The following is a 24399-nucleotide window of genomic DNA, read 5'->3' as shown; positions in this document are numbered from 1 at the left end:
AAAGCCCTGATGAATCTGTTTTTGTTGTCTTGAGATCATTTGTTCCTCTTAAGAATAAACAGTCCCGTAACAATCAATCATTCCTTCCATTCACCTATGGTATGCCTATGCACTGAGTTTATTTTTATTTGTAGGTTATGGTAGGCAGCCAAAAATTCCATATTTACCATGGTGAAAGATGCTGAGGTCAGAGGAATAACACATGTGGAGTTTATACTCAGAATTTAAGCCAAACAAAGCAGCACTACCTTGTTTGATCTAACTAAAAACCAAACACTAAATAAACTGTAAAGCCATTTTACAAATTCTGAATGACAAAGGTTCACCGCAATCAGAAGGGTTTTTAAAAGATAAATGTTTATTAAGAGATAAAAACTTATTTTTTCCATTTTTCCTTTTTTCTTCTTTTTTTGGTTACTGTAAATTCTTTTAACGGTATACATGCTTTTTTTTACACACATCCTCGAAAAATAAAAAAATAAAACATTTCTAATCATTACTTTAAAAAGTTTCTCTCTTGCATTTATAAACACTGCCCCCTTTAGCGCTTCTTCAAAACTGGAAGGGTTACACGAGATGCACAACAGCGGGAAACACACCGAGACTGCACATTAATCTCTGTATTGCTTAAAAATTGTGCCTCTTTCAACATTAACATTTACAATTAATTTTCTGTAATGAAGCATACCAAAGTAGAAGCTGTTGAGATCAATGGAGCATCTCCCTTTGCTACCGTTTCAACTTGGCCATGTCAAAAAAACCATATTAAATCCAATAAATTGAATCCATAACATTGGCGTAATCCTTAGAATCAAGATTGACTTTCTAATTAAAAAAGTATAAATTGTCACAGTAAGTAGATCTGCATTGAATTTTTGGTGTTAATTCAGCATACCATTCATGGTAGCTTAAATTGGCCCCTGTTCATTGTTTCTGAAATATCACAACAGCTTAAAAATCATACGTATTTTCACACTTCCAAGTACCAACTTTCTGAAAGACAGGTGAAGAAACAATGCATATCGTTCTACAAAGTATTGCACATTACAGTTCGCAGCAAGCTTTTTTTGTTGTTGTTGTTGATTAACAGTTGTGTATGATATCTATTGGTAATTGCTGAACAGATCAGTCAAATACAGTGATATTTTTTTGAATACAAAAGGCAAATGTGATTGGAAATACAAACAAACAGATTTGATACAAAATGTACGAAACTACCCTGAATCTATGTGGTTTTAAAACCTTTCCAGGCAGCTTTACATTCTGACATCCCAAAATCAGAATGTGTTTGGTGTCTATGAATCAATGTGGGCGACTTACGAACAGCACAGTGGATGGCCCGGATTTACTCTAAATTCGCAGTTTCTTTGCTGATAATTGCGCAGATAGAATGGACACACCTATTGTCTCTGCTACAAAAGTTGCTCACTGTGAATGCATCTTTAGAAGTGGGAAGAGACAGCTAAGAATTAGTGTGCTGCATATTTCCAAATTCGTGCGCCGTTTCCAACTTACGACGTCGGAAAGTTTACAAAACAGACTTAAAGGTACAGTTTGTGCAAAAATTAAGTTCTGTTAATTACTCACTCTCACATTGTTCCTTTCTGTTGCGGAACTAATTAGAAGATTATATCTGCGAAAACAGCTAAAAATGCTGTATTATGTATGCCAGGCCAGTAGTTGGCGATGTAACTTCGTAAAGAAACAATACGCGCTTACAGACTGAACACGTAATACAATGTCAATGTTCTTACAAATTTGTATTTTTATAGTTTACATTGGCATTATCAAAAACTTGAACTTTGAAACATGTTTTAAAAATCAAATGCTTGAAATGCTTCAATTGGTAGAGCATTGCGCTATTAAGCGCAAGGTTGGGGGTTCGATTCCCCGGGAACACATGATGGGTAAATATTGATAGCCTGAATGCTCTGTAAGTCGCTTTGGATAAAAGCATCTGTTAAATGCATACATTTTATTACATTTTTAATTTAAAATGCAGTGTTTGTGTCAATTTTCATTCTTATAAAACAGAAAAGTGTAAATGTTATTGACGAAAAAACGTTGAATAATTCTTATACCTGTTCCACATAAAAACTAAAGTCATGCAGGTTTGAAACGACTTGAGGGTGAGTAAATGATGACAATTTTCTTTTTTTTTCTGTAAACTATCCATTTAAATGGTGCAACAGTATGGAGAATGTAGTGTCCTATGTGGTATAGTGCATTGAAAACAAGCAGTGCTAACGGCTCGATTCTTCCGGACAGCACAATCTCCAGTCTACACAGTTTGTCGGGACACAATAATGCATAACGACTTCTATCCCTAAAAAGATGAACTTTTCACGTTTGGGGAGGACGAGATCCTTGCACACCAATGTGCACTTTTTGCAACTCGCGTTTACGGAGCCCTTTGTGTTTTTTTTTGTTTGTTTGTTTGTTTTCCCATGATTCTCGATTCTCTAAAAAATAAACAGCTTAATTTGGTTTCGATATGTACAAGATAAAAGTTGCTAAAATAGAACGGGCATGGTTCTATGTTCAGGATACTGCTGTTTGAGATCTGTTCTCGGTCTATTAACAGCGACAATAATAGTAATATAATAGCATTATGATAAAAATATTAAAAATACAGACAGAAAAGTGTAACTTCCTCTGTAGAAAAATCAAAACAAAACAAGGACTCCTAGTGCAGATGCGTAGCAATGTAAACCTGGTCCTACGACTATGTCAAAAGTTACAGAGTATAATTTTAGTATATATATATATCACATATAAATATATATATATGCAATGGAAAAGCAGGTCATTATATCCTCTCACAGAGAGCGTTCACATCATAGTTTCTACTATGGTGTGGGTGGGCTTCATCAAGCCTCCGTTCCAGTTGGGGTCCAGCGGCTGCGCCAGCTCATTGCATTTGGGTTGGTACTCCTGGGGGCGAGAACTGGCTCCTCCTCTCACAGGTGCCGCCACTGCTTTGATCCTCTGGAGGGAAATGTAAAAGGAACATAATTGGCTTGTTCATTGGTGAAGAACCATTTTTGTCATTGAGACGATTGACTCACCTCTATGAGGGGTCCATCTGATTGAATGATTTTGATCACAACCACCATTGGTATGCAGATCATGGACGTGAGGGCCAGGGTCCAACCGACTCCAATAGACCAGTCCGGGTACTCGTAGACTTTGTTGTATCTCAAAGGGGTGTACTTAACCAATGAGAAGATAAAGCATCCCTGCAGCAAAAGAAAAAAGCAGTGGTCACAACAGCACACTCAATCTAAGTCTAATACAAAGTAGTATCTCCCTTTACTGTGCATGACATATGTAATAGCTCACAGACTCATCAAACTGACAGATTACTGAAAAACTCTTAAAGCGATGTCACTTTTTAAAGAAACACTACGCGCATACAGACTGAACAAAAGTGCATGATGTCACAGTTTTCACAAATTTGTTTCTAAATGTCTGCATTTTCAAACAGCCAGATTGTGTGTTATTTATTATTGAATAAAAAGCATAATTTTACTTTAGCTATTCATTTTTTATAAAAAGAAAAAAAAAGTTTTGGCTAATTTGTTTAATAATGATATATAAAAAACAAGTAATAGATTTATTTATTTCCTGTTTACCGACATTATCAATAATAAATTATTTTTTTAATCATTATTAAACGCAAATAATAAATATAATTGTTGATCATTAATGTAGTTATTTGTAAACAAATCAGTGTGTACTATTTAATAATAATAGTGCTTGATAATTATTTGCCATTTAATAACAACAAAAACAATAATAATAATAATAATAATAATAATAATAATAATAATAATAATAATAAAAAATGAATAGGCTTCAGTTGTATTTAAAAAATATTAATAATAATAATAATTTAATTTATCTATTTATTTAAAATATCTATATATCTATATATATATATATATATATATATATATATATATATATTTTTTTTTTTTTTTTTTTTTTTTTTTTTTGTGTGTGTGTGAATTATGATGTAGAGTTCTCTTTGTGTGAATCACCATTTAAAGTAGTAAAACCAAGTTTCCAAAATAACCAAAAAGGTTAATCCACTGCAAAAGAGACATTTAATTTAAAGGTCTCCTCAGTCTCCTCAGTGTTTAAAAGCTGTATGGCTGTACATACGGAAGGGATTTTTTTTCCCCCTATAGTCCTATGATGTTCACAGAAAAACGACATTCATGATCTCATGGAAACTAATCCTGCACTCATCCACAGCTTCTTCCATTCATTCTGTTGGCCAGGCAGATGGTCACCCCATCTGGAGCTCTGCTACAGTGAGATGGGAGCCGGATTTTTGCAGCAAATCCAAAGCGGAAAAGCAGCATTTGAATTTGCAGCCATGGGGGAGGGTAGAACAGCACAATCTCAAACTGAACTGTGTAAAATACTTTTTCGTAGCACCTCAATGTGTCAACTTAGAAAAACACACTGCGTAGCGACCTAAGAAGAACTGTAGACAAGCACGTTTTTGCAATGCATCTATAAATAAGCAAACTACTAATTTCATCTGTTTTAGCGACTCTTTCTTCACCTAAAATGAACTTACCACACACAGAAAAGGTGTGACTACAGTCCAACTCCACTTCATCCAGGGATTTGGTCTGTAACCAATCATCTCTTCAATTGCATCATAGAAATTATCAGCGCCTGTGAAGGAGGAAGAATGTGATCAAGTATGAAATACACAGACATCATGACATGATACTACAGTGCAAAAAGACGGAAACAAAGTTGCTGCATTATATAAGAATTACATTAACGGTTTATTAATTTGGTGTCCTGTTTGGGGTTGACAGAGAAAAACAATTACGAAGTGTAGGGTTACGTTTGTGTAACAAGTAGTGCAAGTAGTGCAGTATGTTATCAGGAAAATCTCCCATAGTAAAGGATTTTAGCGTTTTAACCTGACTCTACCTGCATGCAGGGTTTAAGCCACCTCAGCAGCAGCGCTATTAACAAGAGAAGTTTGGCATATGCTGACGCATTTAGGTTTAGAAATCAAGGTCATGACAGTAGGGAACAAAGACGTTATGTACTCTTTCAGAGCTAGGTTAATTCATGGCGAGCGTGTACATGTTCAAGTACATGTTCCTGGATCAACATCCTTGTTCCAATCAACCAATGAGTTTGAGATATACATTTTCAAAAAAAAAACTGTCTGTTAAGTCTTGGGCTGCACGATGTGTCGTTTAAGCATCGATATCGCGATGTACGAATCCACGATAGTCACATCGCAGGATGTGTGATGTAGGCTGTCATAGTTGATCCGTTATTCATTAACTGTACGGCCCTTGACGAATGTGATTCGCGGATTAATTGCACAGCAGTTTTAAATGTGAGTTTAAAGAGAGAGCACGAGAGAGAGAGAGAGCGAGCCTCGGCCGCACGCTCACCATCTTCAAACAACACAAGCGCCATCTTGCTCTCTCTCCCTCGCGCATATTAATCAATTGACATGATGTTGTCGATGTTTAAATCATTTATATAATAAAAAATGCTCACCCCATTTTTGTTTGTAAGAAAAAATTTGATTAGATTTCATATCGCAGAAAAATAAAATATTGCAATGTCATTTTTTCTCAATATCGTGCAGCCCTAGTTAAGTTTATATTTTTGGACAATAATTTTCATCCAGGAACATGTCTTACTTGTCAAAATCACAGCGACCGTTAATTCATACAGCTGAAACCCTGATTTGTGAACTAAATCATTCTAAATGACACGCGCTCTGTTCAAACATAGAACCACTCCTGAGAATCTCTCAAATATTCCTTTCATAACAAGTAATTTGCAATAAGGGTTTCGTTTCATATCCCAAGAAAAGAGAACTCATTTGCTGGCTTGTTGGCATTTCTGTCAATAGATTAAGAAATAGTGCTTAAAGGTCCAAATTATGGAGCTTTGTCAGTGAGAGGTGGTGTTTAACCATAAATATTAATAATAATACCAATAAATTAAGGGTATCGCCGTTACAAGGATTATAATTTGTTATGATGTGGTAATCATGCAGTAACTGGGATGAACTCAAAATGCTACATCTTGCATTTTTACTGTTGAAAGCATAACAGTAACAAGGTTTTGTTTTAAAGTACTGGCACACCAAATGTGTACCCTATTTATAATCCAGTACACCGTTATGAATAGAAGTCAAATTGTCTGTTTACTACAGTACTTATACTTACCATAAACCCAGGCTACAGCAATACATTCAAAGAATGCAACCCATAAAAGGCACACGCCACTGGCTGCATAGTAGTCAAAGAGTTGAAACACATACATGCCACCCTGAAAAAAAGACACAAGTAAGTATTGAAAAAAAGAAAGTAGTCTGGTACATGCTGTAATTGCAAGGCAGACACAATAGAGAACTGTTATGAGCAAGGGTTGGTTAAACACTTGACTAGTTTTCTTTTGGTAACAAAAACATTTGTTGCACAATGCATTCAGGGGTGACATAAGACATTATGTCACGGAAAAATGGGACAGTGTGTGGCTCAAGCATTGCCAGTTTATTACTGTTCCAGAGGCTTAGTGATTAGGGGTCGAGATTTGAAAGGGGCCAAGAGAATCTTAGATGTTCATTGTCGGACCAGGCCGGATCTCCTAGTATAGCAGTGTGATTCCTCTATGGAATTCTCACTGCTCAAAGCAGGTCAGGACTTCCATAAAAAGACATAGAACCGGGAGCGATAAGACACTGCTGGGACTGAAGGCCTTTTCCTTATGGGAGAGAGCCGGGGCAGTAGATTTGGCATGAGTGTGGCGTTCTTGATTACAGGAACTGTGGGTTTGGTTGAGGGTCACACACTATCAAATGACAATGTCACTAAAAACCTAAAAGGAAAACATATGGTGCCCTCCCATTCAAATAAGCTTCACTTGATATGCTCTTTATTTAGCCAAGGAAAAAAAACAGCTGGTCCAATTTGTTTGCAAAGTGCTAAAGACTAGAATTAGTATGGATTTGAAGGGAAATCCTTCATAAAAGTGTTATTCGACCGTTGCGCTTACCTCTGTGACCATGGTAAGTCCCAACAGGTAGCTCACGAAACAGACTATAGCTATGAAGATTTCACGCCGGTAACCCTTCCTTAGGAAGGATGGATACAGATCCACTAGGGATGTGATCTGCCCTTCCACTTCGACAAACTGGGAAAAGAAAAAGTAACATGGTCATCCAAAACTGGTTTTATCAAGGATTTCATATTTTGAGTGAAAATTCTACAATGTAAAATAATAAAGACAGAATAAAGCTCATGAAACTGAGTTTGTGGCTTTTTGTTCAGGATTTTGGGCTTTGAGGACAGTCAATAGGAAATAGGTCAGTGCAGTTCAGCATCAGCTTGATAGGTCTATAAAGCTGTAACATACTGTAATGAAATCTATTACTGTAAGTAGTACTGTACATACAGTAGACCCTTTAATGTTATCTAGCACAGCTGCATTAATATTATTTTAGATACTTTATTTACCGGTCCAACCACCACACTCCAGTATACTGAATGTGGATGGACACTGATTTAGCAGTATTTAGTTTCACTGGGACCGAGAAATATGATCGTACATGACTGCTGCATGGGCGATTAGCTGCCAATTTTTTTTTTCCCTGTTTGTTAACATGTTTTCTTGTGTACTGTGGTTTACTTTGCTACACAGATCTGTTGTCAAATTTACAGAGCTTTTTAATTGTATTTAACTTAGACAGCACTGCAATTGTTAGCTAAGAAAATAGCTTTAGCCATTAGCTATTAAATTCCAAAAATGTTTTCTGAATGGTCCACACACTGGGTTGAATATCAACATCTGGCTGCATCCAATGACTACTCTGTAAACTTATGGTACTCAAGCGGTATAACCGTTTTTCATATGATCCTTACCTGACTGTCGAGGCCCAACAGCAGAAGCATAATGAAGAAAAGAACTGCCCAAAATGTAGGAAGTGGCATCATAGACACAGCTTTAGGGTAGGCAATGAAGGCCAAGCCAGGACCTATTGGAAAGAGAACAGAGGGGGTGGGGAAGTGGAGAAAGCCCAATTAGCAATGCAAGCAATTTGCACACCTTGATCTATGCCGGTATGGTGCGTTTCGTTGTCGGCACAGACCAAAGGGAGACTTGAAAGAAAAAAATGAGCGAATATCTACATGACAAAGCGATCAAGCCAGACAAAATTACTGCCAGTGGTTCATTGATGAACAGTCCAGTGACTGTTTCACTCCATCTCCTTGCGAAATTAGCATCTTGAGGTTAGCATTGAAATCTAGAAAGCGTTTCATATTCCATATTCAACATTACAAAGGACAACTTCAGAGGTAACATACAAACACCTCCATTTGCTACTGCAACATAAAATGTAGGATCCAAACTGTTCAACAGAGGTTAGATGCAAAAACAAGCACAACACATACAGTATATAATTAAACCAAAGACCAAATTTAAACAACGACTCACATAGCATAATGTCAAAGTACAATAAAATGCACTTTCCGCAGAGTCAGGTTGATGCATCTATGACTGAACGCCCCCAAATTTACTTCTCTTTTGCAAAAAAAAAAAGCCTTTTACCTTTCAGCTTCTTGCCATTTGAAATGTTTAGAAATCTATCCAACCAAATAATCCTGAAAGACTCCCTGATAAGGATCCTGTGGCTCCATACAAACATAATTGTGCTGATATGCACGGAAGTTCAAGTAAAGTTTAGGTTTGCGTGTCTTATAAACAAAGTGATAAAGATGTATGTTTTGTGCACCTCTCTTGAGCCAGACATACTTAGACCAAAGTCTCCACAGAGAAGGGCCAAAGCATGAACGGTGCAGAAGAAAAACTTGAGCTTAAAAAGCAGTCATTACATCAACTGATCTCTTTCACCATGAGACTTTCTAAAGACGATCCTGAACCACAGATCTCAAAGCAGCGTGAAAGACGAAGAGCCATTTTGAGAAACGTTTGATATGGACTACATGGTCAAAAGTATGTAGACACCAGAACATCTCACCCATGTGGTTGCTAAACATTTACTTTCAAAATCATGAGCATTAACACCCTTCTGGCTCACAGTTGATGTTTCAGTGCATCCAAACAGTGCTCAATGGTGTTCAGGTCAGAGCTTTTTCCACATCGCAGTAAACCATTCTGTCTTAAGACTGCATGGTTGTATACTTCATTGTAGGCTCCGGCTTGTAAGTAAAGTCTATAACTGAAATAGCCAAACCCACCAAACAGATGCAAGTGTCAACATACTTTTGGCCATGTAGTGTGCCCAAGGTAGAAAAAGGAACCAATAGGAACTGACTTGGCGACCTTAGTCAAACTGCATAGAGTTCTCGAGGACTTAAACCCAAACTCGACAAAAGCATGTTGTAAATAGTCTCTATCCTGAACTTGGCACAAGATGCTTCTTGATTAGGGTCACCAGTGGAAACTGTCTTGAACAGCAGTCAATGCTGTTTCACACAAAAGTTGATTCTTCGCCATTAGTGGACTAGGACATGATGTTCCCAGTGGCTCCAAGAATGCATTCTCCGTACAGTTCTACAGTCGATTCCAATCGAATTCTGCTTTCCACCAAGAGACCTTCTACATTTCTTTTTGGTTTTTATCTAATGACCGATGATGAAGGTTCCGAATTTAAGGCTTTCTTTTTAGTCCTAGGTCCTGGAACTAGTTTTATTGGCTCCAAATTATCTACAGGCGTCGATGTTTGCCGCTGTTTTCTCTACAGGGTTGACCAAACTTTTCGTGTTGTTATTTGCAGCAGCAGTGCCCACCATCACTGTTGCTTGACCCTCGTACCTGACTCTGCCACATCGGCTATGTCCACCCCTTGCTCTTGTGCCATGAAGCCCAGGACGGAAAATATTGCGAAGCCAGACACAAAACTGGTAGCGCTGTTCAGGCCTCCCAGCAGCAAACAGTCCCTATGTCACACATATGTCATGGAGTTCGTTAATTAACACAAAGGTACCCTACGTTCCCACTTTGCCCGTTCACTGGACTAAGCCCCCCCTCCCGCCCCCGGGACTTCGAAACACACCTGTAGCAGTTGTATTTGTACTTGTTGTAGCTTCCCAGTGACGTCATGGCTCCAAGACAGATGGCGTAAGAGAAGAAAATCTGTGTCCCTGCGTCGATCCACACCTAGACACAAGACGCCAAACCATTTGCTGACTGACAACATGAATTAAACGAACTCAAATAGTTGCATGCGTTCAGACTCTTGTAGGTCCTCCAGAACTGGATACATCATGAAGGACTAATATAAATTGTTGCAACAACTTCACGTCATGTTTAGATTTGTAGCTTTCTGACTGAAGCCATCATGAGCTTTTTTTATGTAGACTCTTTTGCATATCTTGGGTTTCTCTCTGTAAACTGTACATCCAAAGTTTATTCTGGGTTTAAGTTGCAGAGGGTCAATGGTGTACATTATGTCGACAAGCGTAAACAGCACTTTTCCTGGTGAAAAGGCCATCTTAGATGGCTGATTTATATTCGGGCTGATTTAGTAGCTAGACAGCACTGGTGGACTAGCACAGTCATGCAGTAAAAACTAGTTTTGGAAGTAGGTCAACTTAAAGTTGGTCTTTCTGTTGCAGCTAGTTGACCAAGGTTGTCTTGCTGGTTAAGCTAGTTAAGCGTGATGTAGACCACCATCCAAAACATAGCATTCTAGGAACCAACTATGTCGGTCTTTTCAGCAAAGTTGATAGTCATAGTCACCAAAGTGATGTGGAATCATGTTTTGGTGTGTAGGTTAAATTATAAAGCCTTTTGATGAAAATAGCTATGAGATCTTACCTCTGGGTCTCCAAGGCGAGTCAAATTTGGGTACAGATAAAATTTGATGCCCTCCGCTGCGCCAGGAAGAGTGACACCCCGTACAAGCAGGACAATTAACATGACAAATGGGAATGTTGCTGTGACGTACACAACCTAAGCAGAAAAGCCAAGAACACTGAGGTTAAACTTAATGCTATGGTTGTATGAAAACCCACAAACTTAGCAAGTTATTGGACAATTTAGAAAACTAAAGCAGAGCTTTTTCACTGTGTCTTTAAAAGACTTGTCATACTTTCCAGCATTCTAAGATGACATTCTGTCAAAAATGATTCCAAGGCTAATATGCAATTTACAGATTAACTTCACTGACAGTTTTATATTGGCTTTAGCAGATCTACTTTCTGGTCAGCTGTTTTCCTCCCATCATGTAATGTTTGGCTTGGCTAGCAATGTTATTTTGACCACAATGCTGGTGAAAACTACAAAAGTACATTTTAAAATTGCATTGTAAATTTAAAATTGCATGTTAAATATGCAGACTGTCACAAAAAAAAAAAAAAAAAACAGATAACGGAAAGTTATCTTTCATTTGCCTCCTTTAATGGAGCTCCGTCACATTAATGGCTTCAAGTGAAAACCAAAAGGAGCCTTTTAATGTTTTCCTAACATACTAAAATCCAAACACCAAATTGTAGTAGCTATTGCTAGAATTGCTATACAGCAATCTATTCTGACAGTGTCTGGAACCATGATAAGATTCACAAATGCATGCTCAAGGGAAACTTATGCCCAAGTCAAGAGGTGGTGCCTGCTGATTGACTTTCCTGTCTCTATTAGGAAGGAGGTGTGCTATATTTAATATTACTGCCAATAACCAGGGAACTGCTAGTATGTTTATGTTGACAACACTGACTAAAGTAACATTCGAATCTTCCTAGCTACTTATAAATCCAACGACATTGTAAAAACTATTATTCGAAGCTCTTAATTTAACTGAATAAAGTTGAAAGGATTTGTGCAATGCAACCAAGCTCACCTTCCCAGTGGACTTAACACCTTTCCAGATGCAGAAGAAACAGATGACCCATACAGCGAGCAGACATAGAGCCAGGTCCCATTTAACATGACCCACATGCTCGATACCATCTGAGATGCTGAGGACATTTCGCCTGTGGTGGAAAGAATGTTTGCTGATGAGACACTCTAAAGCGCTTTAGGGTGTTTAAGGAGCTACCATTCAAATAATCAGAGAAGTGGTTTAATCTGCTATGGCAGAAGAGTTCTCTACAAGCTCCACAATCTTTTGGAATGATTGAGGACAACTGTACAGATATAGAAGGCAATGTCTTTGCTTTATAGTCCCACTTCTTCTCAACTAAATGCTCATAGCTTGATTTAGATGGCTTTGAAAGTACACAACAAAATTGTACTCAAGTAACGAGTACTTACTCCCAGAACTCAGTGACAGGGGAAGTGAAGTTAGTGGCGTTTGCAGCGCCCCAGAGTGTCTTGTTCTTGCGAAGGGTATCCTCCACACAATTTGCTGTGTTCCATTTGTTGTTGCAGCTTGCCCAGGGAAGCTCTGGCTGAAAGCACTGGAACAGGTAGTACAAGCCCCAGGCCAGAATCACAATGTAGTAGATGTTCAGCAGAGACACAATCACGATGGACGCATAGCCGATACCTGTACAAAGAGAGGAATGATGCCATTAAGCCAATGGCACTCTAGACTGACTTAGCACATTGTAGTTGTTCAAAGTGTTTGCGATTTGTTATTAGAACTTTAATGGACACAATGAAAGGAGTTGTGCTCCAGTGGAGCATGAGAATGGATAAATAAATGACAAACTTCTATGCAACCTTCTTGTGCTTTCTGTATAAACATGGAATAAACTTGTCGAGAGTTGGAGGTAAGTGATCCAAGACATTGGTTTCGAGTTTGAACTGTGTAAATCAATGTTGGCCAAGTTGACTGGAAAGCAAAACAGACCAAAACTTTCACCTCATTCACTGGCAGAGGGATATGGGTAATTCAACAGTTTGTATGTAATGATTGCTCACTGGTAAACTCTGTTTAAATAAGTAATGAACTTGTGGTCTGAAGACATTTTTGTGAGGTTTGATATACTTTGTTATATAAGAGAAAGAAATTTTAGTGGAAATCTGTTGCTTTTTTTCCCAAAGTAGTCATTTAATCCTTTTTAAGGATTAGGTTTTGATTCCTTTTTAGGGTGCAATGGTGATTGCTCTTTATTGGGATCAAACCAGAAACCTCCTGATCCCTAGATCTAGCTTTAGCCATGTCACAACACTTATCATCAAAAATCTTGAATCGTTATCCATGTAGAAATAATCTATTACATATCACTCTTGGTGCAAGTCAATAAAAGTGTGAAATTTAAAGCACTGTCAAGGTCTAACTAGGACTGACTAGTTTTAACCTAATTTGTAAAAAAAAATTTTTTAGTGGATTTTAAACGATGGGGTTTATCCTAACTGCAACTTTTTTTTAATAAACATATTTCCTATCAGACACTTAACATGAAACTTGTATGTCTTGCACAGCCTATCTTCAGATACAGATGGTGGTCTCTGTGACACACCTCCCACTCTGTGTCCTTACCAAGGGGTCAAAGTGGTTGGCATAGTCCCATTTGCCCCTGCTGGTAGATACCGTAACTACACCAACTGGCAGCAAAAAACATTGTTCTCCATTAATGGCCATTTTAATCCCTGGTAAACAAAATACTAGATCAAAAAACTCACCTGTAAAAATTGGGCAAAGTTTCTCCCAACAGGTGATACCTCCCTCAGAGGTGAACTGACCAAGTGCAACCTCCAGGAAGAATACAGGCAGTCCTCCACCAAACAGGAAGATGAAGTATGGGATGAGAAAAGCACCTAAATGGAGCCAGGAGAAAATTTAATATTCTGTTAATTATTATATACTATTAACTGTTTAACTCATATTCCTCAAGGAGTTCATCCACTACAATGTAAGGTTTTGACACTTGCTCTCATTCTCTTTCGGATTTTTCAGAAAATATTGTAAATGAAATGTCTTTAATGTGTTGGTAGTGAATGTTTTTATGTTGATCTGAGGGTAAAGAGAAACATCGTTCCAAATGTTTTACATTATTCTCTGAAACAGATAAGATTTTTCATAATGTATAGTATTGTCTTCTATGTAAAAATAGAGGATAGTAATTTATCTGTCAAACTTAAAATAAAAATACCAAAAAAGAAGTCCATAGGACCCATAATAAGTCATGATTCACTCTCAGATCATATTTGTGTGTGCATTTTTATAGAAAATGAATTGGCCATGAGACACATGATAATGTATGACATGAGATTAATTTTCGTATGACTTTGAAACATTTTATGGTTGACATCATTCTCTTGTGTTCTATGGAAAAAGAATAGCTTCTAAACATCTCCATGTGTATCCTACACAATAAGATTATTATTTGGGTTTAAAAAAACAACAACATGATGTTGAGTAAATTATTTTTATTTTATTTTTGAATGAATTTATCGAATTGATGATCTTTGGAGTTGATTCATGAAATTAAGTCTTAATTTATTAATAAAAACTTAATTAAGTTTTTATGATGGTCCCTCGGTGTTCAAAGTCCAAAGTATCAACAAATATACTCACCTCCACCATTTTTGTAGCAGAGGTATGGGAACCGCCAGACATTGCCTAAACCAACGAAGCCCCCGGCGACTGACAGAAGAAAGTCAAGCTTGCTAGCCCACTTTTCTCTTTGGGGGTGATTCCCCTCAGCTTCATCCTCTGGCCTTGTGCCCGGGCTCTTTCCAGGGGAGGGTTTCAGAATGTCTTTGTGGAAGTCCTTTAGACACTGAAGTTTCTCCTTCTGAGCCATGCTAAAAAGAAAACAAGGGGTCAGAACTCTTTACAGAATCCCAACAGCCTTAGGTTCATTAGTTTTAGTTTAATTAGTTTTCAAATAATTTATAATTAGGTCAAACATAAATATTTAATTTAGAACAGCAGCTTTTTCAGGTATAAGAAATGTTTACACAAGAATATAACATGATGGTTAGCGTGATTAAAGTATCTTCTTTTTTGTGGTTTGAAAACAGGAAATTGGCATGTATGACACAACTGAAAGAAACTTGGTACAATAACTTAGCTATGACCAAAAGTACATAAAACCTAAACTGATAAGCTTCGTTGCTTTCTATGTTGCTTGTGAAGTGTGTCTGTAGTAAACATGAAATGATGTTGACATTTTTACTTTCCTAAAACATTTTCCTGGTCTTGTTTTAAATGATTTGTACACTATAAACCCATTAACACATTCTATAGTTTGTCAAAGTAAATGTATACTTACACTATTAACTACTTAATATTATTGGAAATCAATTCAAGAGAAAATATAAGAAAATATTTTTGTCATTTTCACAGTCCATTTACTTCCTGATGGACAAAGTCAAAGTCAAAGTACCTTTATTGTCCCACAAGGGGAAATTGGATTTGCAGCAAATACCCAAATACCAAAATACCCATTTCACTCAGAAATACGTCACCTTATGGCGCACAAGGAAACCTGAACACCATCACACACATAAATTAAATCCGATTTAATCAAAATAAAACTGCAGAACTGGTATGTGTTTATCTTGCCCATGTCCCTTTAAGTAACACAGTGTTTACGCTGTCAGGATTCTATTCAAGGATGGAGTAATTATGTCAGGCTTGGCGTCTTCTGTTTCAAAGCAGAAGCCAAACTTGCAATGGAGCCCCTAAGATGAATCCCAGAGAGTAAGATACCAAAGTCAGCTCCAATATACCTACCCGTTCCAGACTTCCTTACAGCCTGGCAACGCTTGAACAAACTATAGCCCCACTGTGAGGCTGGTTTCTTCAACACAAGCCTGCTTTTTTCCTTACTCTCAAGGAGACGGAAGAAGAGGGGGAAAATCTACGGTGTGTTTGACAATCAATAAATACACATACATTCTCTTTTCCGTTTCTTTACTAAACATACGACCTAATAAACATACTAACTAATGTGGCAGCATGCCAGGACTCAAGTTAGTTCTTTTAAATTGGTCTTCCGGAGGTTTCTCTGTCTTTAACAGTGAAAGAATTTGGATGTTATTTTTTACAGTAGTTCCCATTTAACTGGTGATTCTCTGTCATGTTTTCGAATTTAGCACATGAACAAACACTTGGCAACACAAGACTGTAAAACACGGTCTAGAACTTTCAGAAAATTATGTTCATCCTCTTTAGGTAGGTTAAATCTGTATATTTCAAAGGCTTAGGAGCTCGCTACAACTCAAACACGCTCTGTTACATAACTACAGCGAAATCCTCCAGACACTTTCCATTTCCACTCTAAGCACTGTGGTGACAAACTTTACTGGCCAAGAGTCAAAGCAAGCAAACAAGTGGGTTAAGAAATGCAACTGGTTGGTGCCTTGTTGCAATGCCATGTTTGCCCACGAGTTGGCAATAATTTAATCGTCAATAAAATAAATTCAGTTTTAAAAGACAATTCTGATCTAAGTTTTTAATATCCAACATGACAAACTCCATTTAAGTGTAATCTTTAACCTTACTCCTCTAATTCGACCCCTTTCCCATTATCCACAAACACAAACATTCCCTCAAATTGACGTGCTGCCTGTCACTTACATTTCCTTCATGGCTGAATCCAATCGGTCTGTGTTGTTCTCTCAGCAGACACCATACCTCTGACCACACTCCCCCAATCTCTCCAGGGCTCAGTGTAAGCCGAGGTGACACCACGGCCCGCCCACAGACTAAGACAATTAAAAGCAATCAGTAGATTGGTCGCAGCTTCGGAGCAGTGGATAACCCGAGCGGCGGTCGGCTGGATGGTAAATTTCCACTCCGCAGAAGCCTCAGAGATCTATCTGAAACTATTTATCTTTGCATGTGTGGCGTCCACTTGTGGCAACCCGAGCTGCAGACATGACAAACAAGAGCATGTGGATGGCAATCCACACCTCTGTTGTATTTCATTTGAACAGCTGATGGTTTCCAGGCTTCTGTCATTAATGGCTTGTCTTTTCAAGACAAGTAGCTTAGCTTAACACACTATGACATGTAGTCAAGGAACAATTATATACGTTTGTTAAGTGGTTTGAAGACAGAGCACAATATTTGACTGACTGACAAGTCTGACTAAGATTCTGGTCAGCATTGAAGCAAAGACAATGCCACACACATTTGCATAGGGCTAAATGTGACGAGTAACAAAAGCCTATTGTACGACTTGTTTCCCTCGGCCGTTTGCATTTGGCAGCACAGCCATGATAAAGGGACAATGGCGATTTGTGCTCACAGGACCATTTCTATGAATTTTGGATCAGGCAATTTGTTCAAAAATGCAGAACAAAGGATCCGCTGGAATTTTTTGCCATTTTTGTGCACAGTGCTTTGGAATGCTGTGGAATTTCTAAAACATGGCAGCCTACTTTGGAACACTGACTAGGTCTGTTTGATTCCCATGTAGAAACAATAGACTTCAATCGCACCTTTAAAGGAAGATGGAGCAGCTTCACTCCGGAATCCGCAATCAGACGCCTCCAAGAAGCTCCTAACAGAAAGTGATTTGTTCTTCCGCATTTATAGGTCACGTAGCCTGTGTGGCCACCAGGGATTTGTTGGGCCATCAACTTTGTCATCTCAGCTGAGCAACAGGATTGCTACATAGTCCCAACTACCATGGGAGACTTCAGGTCTGGAGTCGGCACTAGGCACTTGGCTCATTACGTAACCATCCCTATTTTAGAACCATGTACATTTCCTGAGTGCTCTCACATTAAATTCCTTCCTTTATGTACTCATTCCACCACATAAACGGAGTCCGGAGCACAAGAAGCACACTCTTATCCATTTATGTAAACCTCACCATGTAGCAATGATGCATGAAACTGAAGTCATGAACATTAAAGTCAAGCTTTGACAGCAGAGTTTGATCCACTTGTAAATAATCTATTACATGAGGCATTGTGCTCTCATGCAGTGCCTATAGTGAACCAAACTCTATCATTCGAGATTATGACGTTTGCATTTGCATTCTGCAGCAGTGCTGTGGTCATTGTGGGACATGGACTAGGTGGTCCCACTGTAGGAATATAGTCCTATATTACAAAGCACTCGCTTTTACGGCTCATTGCAAAGAATAAATCTGACCCAGTGGATTCAGGGTCAGTATGCCCATTATTAAATATAAATGAGAGAGGATCTAAGTATTGGTCTCAACTCTTGGAGAATAATTCAGAGTTAAGCACCAGTATAATTGAACAACCTAAGCTATTGTTTAATAATTAAAGTTTACACACTGTTGACTCCTCATTGTTGCACTACATGCATTGAAGAAACAACACTGCTACAAATTGACATTGTTACTAAACCAAGAAGGACTTCATCTGTTTCTAAAGTACAGTATTGTTTATTATCATAACCATCAATGAGGTCATACTGACTTTTGATTTCCCCTGTAATCGAAACACAAAAAACATAATTTAACTACTGGATGTTTATGCCGTAAATCAAGTCAACTGGTCTGACTTGTCAGTGTACAGTAGCAGATCAGATCAGATTTCTGTCATACGTCTCCAGCGTCCACCAAGAACTTCTACCCTTGAATATTTATGATTCCACAAATGTCATGCTTATTCAAGGGGGATATCTATTGTCTGACCAAAACAACAAGTGGAAAGTTGAAGACATTATAATTTACTAGAGAAAAAAGAAAAAAAGAAAAAATGGCAAATTTGGGTACAGGGACTGTTGCATGTCAATAAAAAAGTAAAGTGGTAAAAATTATATTTGAAAGGGAACCGAAGTCAGTGAACTGCATTCAGAAAGTGTGCTGTTCTGCTATCTGTCCTCTTTTTTATATATGGTTTATTTTTTGAGAAACTAAAAAGTGTTTGCATTATTCAGTCTGCTCGATGTGAAATTTGTATATTAAAGAGAAACAACTAAATAAAATAAAAAAAAACATGTTGCAAAAGTTCAAAGTCTAAACTGGTAAACCAAATTCTAGGCAGAGCTGTTTGTTGGCAGTCATGAAACAGTATCGCCTTTGTTAACAAGTCTTACTTTTTATTGACATCAATTAAAAAGCAGCTGATAGGCTCATATATTTGCAGTTCTCTTTTATGACACACTAAGATATAGACAACACACTGAATAACTGTTTAGCAGTGTTCGTCCTCACTGAGAAAATGGCATCTGCTCCAAATGCATTGCGGCTGTTATTATCAGCGTGCTGGGTATGCAAGCTGGCAACGTGCATAGAAACCTAACTCTGTATCCTGTATTGTGTTTGTTTGAGCAGGGACTGCAAGTGAGCTGCCTGACTTCCGCATAACCCAAAGCAGACTTCTACATGAGGTGAACCTGTTTGCGAGACAACTTTATAGCACAGTCAGTTCAGGATGCTGGTTCAGACGAAAAGCTGTTCGCAGCATCTCGTTACATATAACATGGCGTGTCAAGTTAAAAACAATTTTGTTAAAAGCCGTTCACACCTTGAACGCAGGTGTCTCGAAACTGGGTTTTTAAACTGGAAACGGCGTTTTTAGAACCGAGGAACTTACAGCAAAGACGCTGACAATATTCTAAGAAGCAAACGTTTTCTATGTAAACGCCGCCTTAGACGCTTTTTAAATCCCCCTCAAGTTGCTTTCAGTTCCGCTTCGTCTCGCTTTAAAACGCAAGGACTTGTCCTAGTGTGAACCGAAGCCAAAGACGTGTACAAGACCAACGACAGCAAACCTGCATCCGATCGCTTTGAAGGATGCGCGTCCGTGTCACAAGCTTTCGCGAAATGTTAGTTTTTCTCGAGAACGCATCCAACAGGTTGTTGACGCACCGTTCCCGGCTGCGTCTACAGTCGCATCTTCGTGTGCGTAAAATGTTCATTAACTTTATTCCACCCGCTTGACGCTATCTCGCGTTGTTAAGCCCCTCGACGATACAAGTTTTCATCGAGGGGACGTCAAACTGTCTATTCTTAACTCCATGCAGTCAGCACTCAGTTATATTTGTCTAGAGTGGGAGTGTGAGAAACCCAATGACAAGTGACAGCATCAACACAAACGCACAGAGCAGCACAGAATTGGACCAGCAGTTTAAAAGCCTGTCAAATAATCATGAATCATCACAAGAAAATGCAACAAGCCATTATATTATTCTCTTATAATATGTCTATTACTGAAGGCATTGTTTAAATAGCTTAATAACACGAGACAGAATCTTCTAAATAAACTGATACAGTAGCCTACTTCCTATTGAAACTATATGTGACAAATAAGGCAAGCTGTAGAATTTTAAGTAATGATGTAAAAAGAAGAAGAAAAAAAAGATTCTGAAAACGTAAATTTAGGTAAAAATTGAATAAAACATCAGTGGTCCCGCATCCGTGTTTCTACTAAATCCAAAGAGCAAACATGGGAAATAATGTTACCTTTAATGTTTATTTCCGTTAATTCCTTTGAAACGCTCGTGTCCCTTCTGTATTGTGCGGCGGCTCGGTGCTGAATAACAGCGGCAGCGGTACATTTAGTTTATGAGCGTTTTTTTTCTGACCTTTGTCTCTCAACATGGGTGACCATTAGACATCAGTTGTGGAAAAACACCGGCCTGCCTCCCGTGCGCGGCAGCAGCGCGTCTTCTTAAAGCGCCCGCTTCCTGTGTGTTCAGAAAAGCGCGCCTCCAACCAACGCGCATCACTGCTGCTCGCTCATCAAATGCGCCTCTGCTGGCCGTAAAGGCACTGCTGTGTCAGTACCTGTGCTTCGATACAATAATCTTAGTGTATGAAAATGAAAGGAGCAAGCGAAAGTTTAGTGAAATATGGCACTTGATGCCAAATGATTCCTGTGAGTTATGCCTAAAGAGTGGCTCATCTGGTTTGTCACTTAACTTTTGCAGGGTGAGTCCTGCCAAAGACGTGAGTGACATTGATAGGTAAGAGGAACCATTACAGCACCTCAGGCCCTTTGAGCTGAACAGCCTCTAACTGAACCTCAGACGAGAGCATCTCTAATTTAATATCAGCTGTCTGAATACGTGGGCCATTGGTAACTGTAAACCTCCAGAGAATCTCATTAAATTCAGATTCAGCTGCATTTAAACAGGCAAAGTGGCATGCAGAAAGAGTCAGTTTATATCTGAGGTACAGTATAGGCACATTTGTAAGCTAAACCGTTTTTGATGCTTATAAAATAGCAGGATGATCTGGTGAGTCACCCCTTTTTTTTCAAATATAAAGCCGCAATATATTTATGTTTAAAGGACTGATTTGCTGAATGTTTAATCTTTACCCTCAGGTCATCCAAGATGTCTGAATCAGGAGAGAAATATGGACAGATCGAACCACATTTACAAGCAAAAACAGTCGAAATCAGTTCTAAATAAATGTGCTGGTGGACTTTGAGGTAAGAAAATAACATGGGGTGGACTTTTTCCAGTGGAGGAAACATTAGTATGGATTATAAACTCATAGTTTGGCTAGCAGCAATGGTTTAAAGTTGACATGCTTTAATGATGTATTTGGTTTCTTCAAAATATGCAGCTTTACGCTTCTCAAGATGTTAACTGATAGACCGGTGTGGATTACTTGTGCATTATTATGATTTATCATTATTATTTTTTTTCATTTTGATGGCACCCATTCGGAACCAATGGTGCTAAATCTCTCTAAATCCTTTCTGATGAAGAAATAAATATCTTGGATGAACTGAGGTTGAGTAAACTATGAGTAAATTATAATTATTGGGTGAACTATTTAATACTTATCTACCCAAAATTAGAATATGAAAATCTGGAGAAAAATAATATATATATATATATATATATATATATATATATATATATATATATATATATATATATATATATATATATATATATATATATAAAATGTAATTGTATAGCATTTTTCACTTTAACTATCATTCCAGAGCATTCCTATGGTTAAGTTCGAAAACCCTTAAGAAAAAACGAAAAGAAACCTGAATAAACAGTTTCTCATACTGTGGCATGCTGGATTGCCACTTGTTGTGCAAAGTAGAAATCTGGATCTAGAAAAGAAAAACCAGTTGAGAACCATTCATTTCTCATTATCTGAAATGATTGAAGATGGAATTAAAGTACAGTTTTATAGTCTATAAAACTTGTAAATCAAAGATTTCACATTATAAATCACAATTTAGCTGAAATGCACAGCCATGCCAAGTGGTTTTAATATTGTTTGTGTACATCTGCTTTTCAGGGGAAAAACACTAATACAACCCCAAATTGACAGTAAACAACTCGATGGTTGACTTGGTGTTCTGCCTCTGCATGCGCAGCGAGTCCTGCTGTGGTTGTTGTGATTACGGCCCTTGTTTTGGCCCACGTTAACATCAGCTTGACTGAATTAAGATACTACCCACACGATACGAAGCATTAGTTTTGCTGTGTATCAAAACAGCGTCTAGCCTCCGACTAAAGTTTCTGTAATTTTCCACCACTCCTCGCTTGCGCTTCACTTCTCTAATTTGATCACAAGATCTCTTCTTTCCTTTCACAATTGTGTCACAACAGCAGTCCTGCGCAGCCCAGTGCCTCAGGTGATCAAAATAATGCAGCAGCTGTCAATCACCTCGAGTGCATCTGCTTGCAATGCAAACATGCTGTGTGAATGTTTTTGCATTATTTTAGTGCACTGCAAATCAAGTCAGGATCTCTTTAAGTCAATTTGCTCAGATGGGAAAATTTACAAATTAACAAGGGAAATTAACAAAATGGCGGTCATTTAAAGTATTAGAACAATAACAAATCATAATCTACAAAACAAGACATTATATATATATATATATATAGAGAGAGAGGGAGAGAGAGAGAGAGAGAGAGAGAGAGAGATGAAATTCAATTTTCTTATTTGAAAGAAGATTGAATTTAAAATCAATCTATTTTCAAAGGTATTTACATTAGAATACATTTAACAAATATTTAGATTAGAAATAAATTGAATATAGAACATTTTATTTATTATTATATCAACTCAAGATTCAATTAATAAATTTTAGGAACATTTCAGCAATTTCAGGAAAATTGAAAAACAGGGTGACGCATATTATTATGTGTGAAATTATAAAAAAAAAAAAAAAGGTATTTCTGGAGAAAATGATCATAAATGGACATGAATGTATCCTAAATTATAGAATGACCCATAAACGGTATTCTTCATATCTGATATATATTCATTTAACATCTTACCTGATCTAATAAAATAGGCTTTGCACCAGAAAATGTACCAATAACCACCATAATAAAAGCATGTGCATTTTTACAGACAATTCAGTGCAACACTTTATTTATATACCAATAACAGATTAATATTAATCAACACAGTAGTTCATGTAATAATGCTTTTACACAAAATATTTAATCCATAAAAATACATACATTTGAATTAAGAATTTACAGAAAATCTAATGCAGTTATTTATACACACAAACACAAATGTTTACTGTCTAAACCTGTGTGGTCTTTTTAAACAGAATATAGGTTTGAATCCCAAATTAACTGGCAAATCATTATTTTTACATGGAAAATAAAGAAATAAACATACATGTGTTGTCCCATTAAATATAATTTATCACAATATATGCTAAAGTCACTTAGCATACTTAGCAACCTGTAGCATTTTTACATTCTTTGCTTAAACTTCTACAGTTAAAATCGAATAGAATTCTTGTTCCTTCAGACTTGACTGAAGTAAAAGTCCCGCTGCAGTCGTTTTTTGCTTGAAAAGAGGATCTCCACAGAGCGACGGTGTCTGAAACATGTGAACGCTTGTCTGTTCGGCTAAACTGCTCAGTAGTTTTCCACTGTCTTGCAGAGGAAGTTGAAAAGAGGAAGGCAGAAACTTGTCATCAAACATGTTTACATGATAGTCCTTTAGCAGTTTCGCTATTTTTTTTATCAACGTGGGCTTTCACACGTTCGTTCTCTGAATAACCTCTTAATGTTTTGACGGCTTTTCAGCAGAACGCAGAACAATTCTTCACGTTTGCAGCCAAAGAAAAGACAAGAAAGAAAAAAAAAACAATGACAACAAAGAAAACATTTCCTCTTCCAAAACTAATTTTCATTTCCTTTCCGAACTGCTTTGTAGAAAGATGAAAGTGTTATGTGATAGCAGTAAGTAAAAAACAGTTACGCCCACTGTTTCCTTACAAGTTGCTGTAACAGTAAAACCATCAGTGTTTTCAAGGCCTGATAATAACCCACAAACTCAATTCTGTGAAGAGATGCAGGTACATGTCAAGCAGGATGCTGCATCATTCAAAAGTAAAATCTAACCACAATATGGCTGATGAAGGTTGGCGAACTTTAAAAACTAAAACTGAAAAATGTGGTCTTGTTTACAGTGATGAACAGTGCGAGTACTAACCACAACACAGTTGAACTGTCATTTGACACCATTCATGTGTCTCAACTTGAAAGTTTTTGTCCTTAAACGGTAACATCTCAATTTGACCATCGTTCATAAAACAATTCTTATGTAA

The 24399-nt window shown here is 37.6% G+C and overlaps 1 protein-coding gene across 2 annotated transcripts; it reads right to left on the bottom strand.

Annotated features, from left to right (window-relative positions):
* Nucleotides 1-338: 338 nt before the first annotated feature.
* Nucleotides 339-20479, bottom strand: LOC113070587 (sodium- and chloride-dependent taurine transporter). 2 transcript variants are annotated; one of them, XM_026243988.1, is made up of 14 exons: nucleotides 16496-16649; nucleotides 14486-14715; nucleotides 13591-13725; nucleotides 12274-12508; nucleotides 11861-11993; nucleotides 10843-10977; nucleotides 10079-10182; nucleotides 9838-9962; nucleotides 7923-8035; nucleotides 7057-7194; nucleotides 6228-6330; nucleotides 4592-4692; nucleotides 3069-3239; nucleotides 339-2988 (listed from the first exon to the last, which is right to left on the bottom strand). In XM_026243988.1, exons 1-14 carry the CDS (start codon nucleotides 16504-16506, stop codon nucleotides 2833-2835), a joined length of 1890 nt encoding a protein of 629 aa, XP_026099773.1. In that variant the 5' UTR covers nucleotides 16507-16649; the 3' UTR covers nucleotides 339-2832. The 2 variants fall into 2 exon arrangements, with proteins under 2 accessions (XP_026099773.1, XP_026099774.1); XM_026243989.1 differs by lacking the exon at nucleotides 16496-16649 and adding an exon at nucleotides 20307-20479 and having other exon boundaries at nucleotides 470-2988.
* Nucleotides 20480-24399: the final 3920 nt, after the last annotated feature.

Source organism: Carassius auratus, unplaced genomic scaffold, assembly GCF_003368295.1.
Source record: "Carassius auratus strain Wakin unplaced genomic scaffold, ASM336829v1 scaf_tig00004584, whole genome shotgun sequence".
Lineage (NCBI taxonomy): Eukaryota > Metazoa > Chordata > Actinopteri > Cypriniformes > Cyprinidae > Carassius > Carassius auratus.
Note: the sequence above shows the minus strand (reverse complement) of the source record. Positions and strands in the feature narration are given on the sequence as shown.

Coding starts and splice junctions, on each gene's coding strand:
- LOC113070587 (XM_026243988.1), bottom strand. Junction 10,183..10,842: donor CTCGCCTTGGAGACCCAGAG/GTAAGATCTCAT, acceptor TCTTGTGTCTAG/GTGTGGATCGACGCAGGGAC. Junction 6,331..7,056: donor GACTTACCATGGTCACAGAG/GTAAGCGCAACG, acceptor TCTTTTTTTCAG/GGTGGCATGTATGTGTTTCA.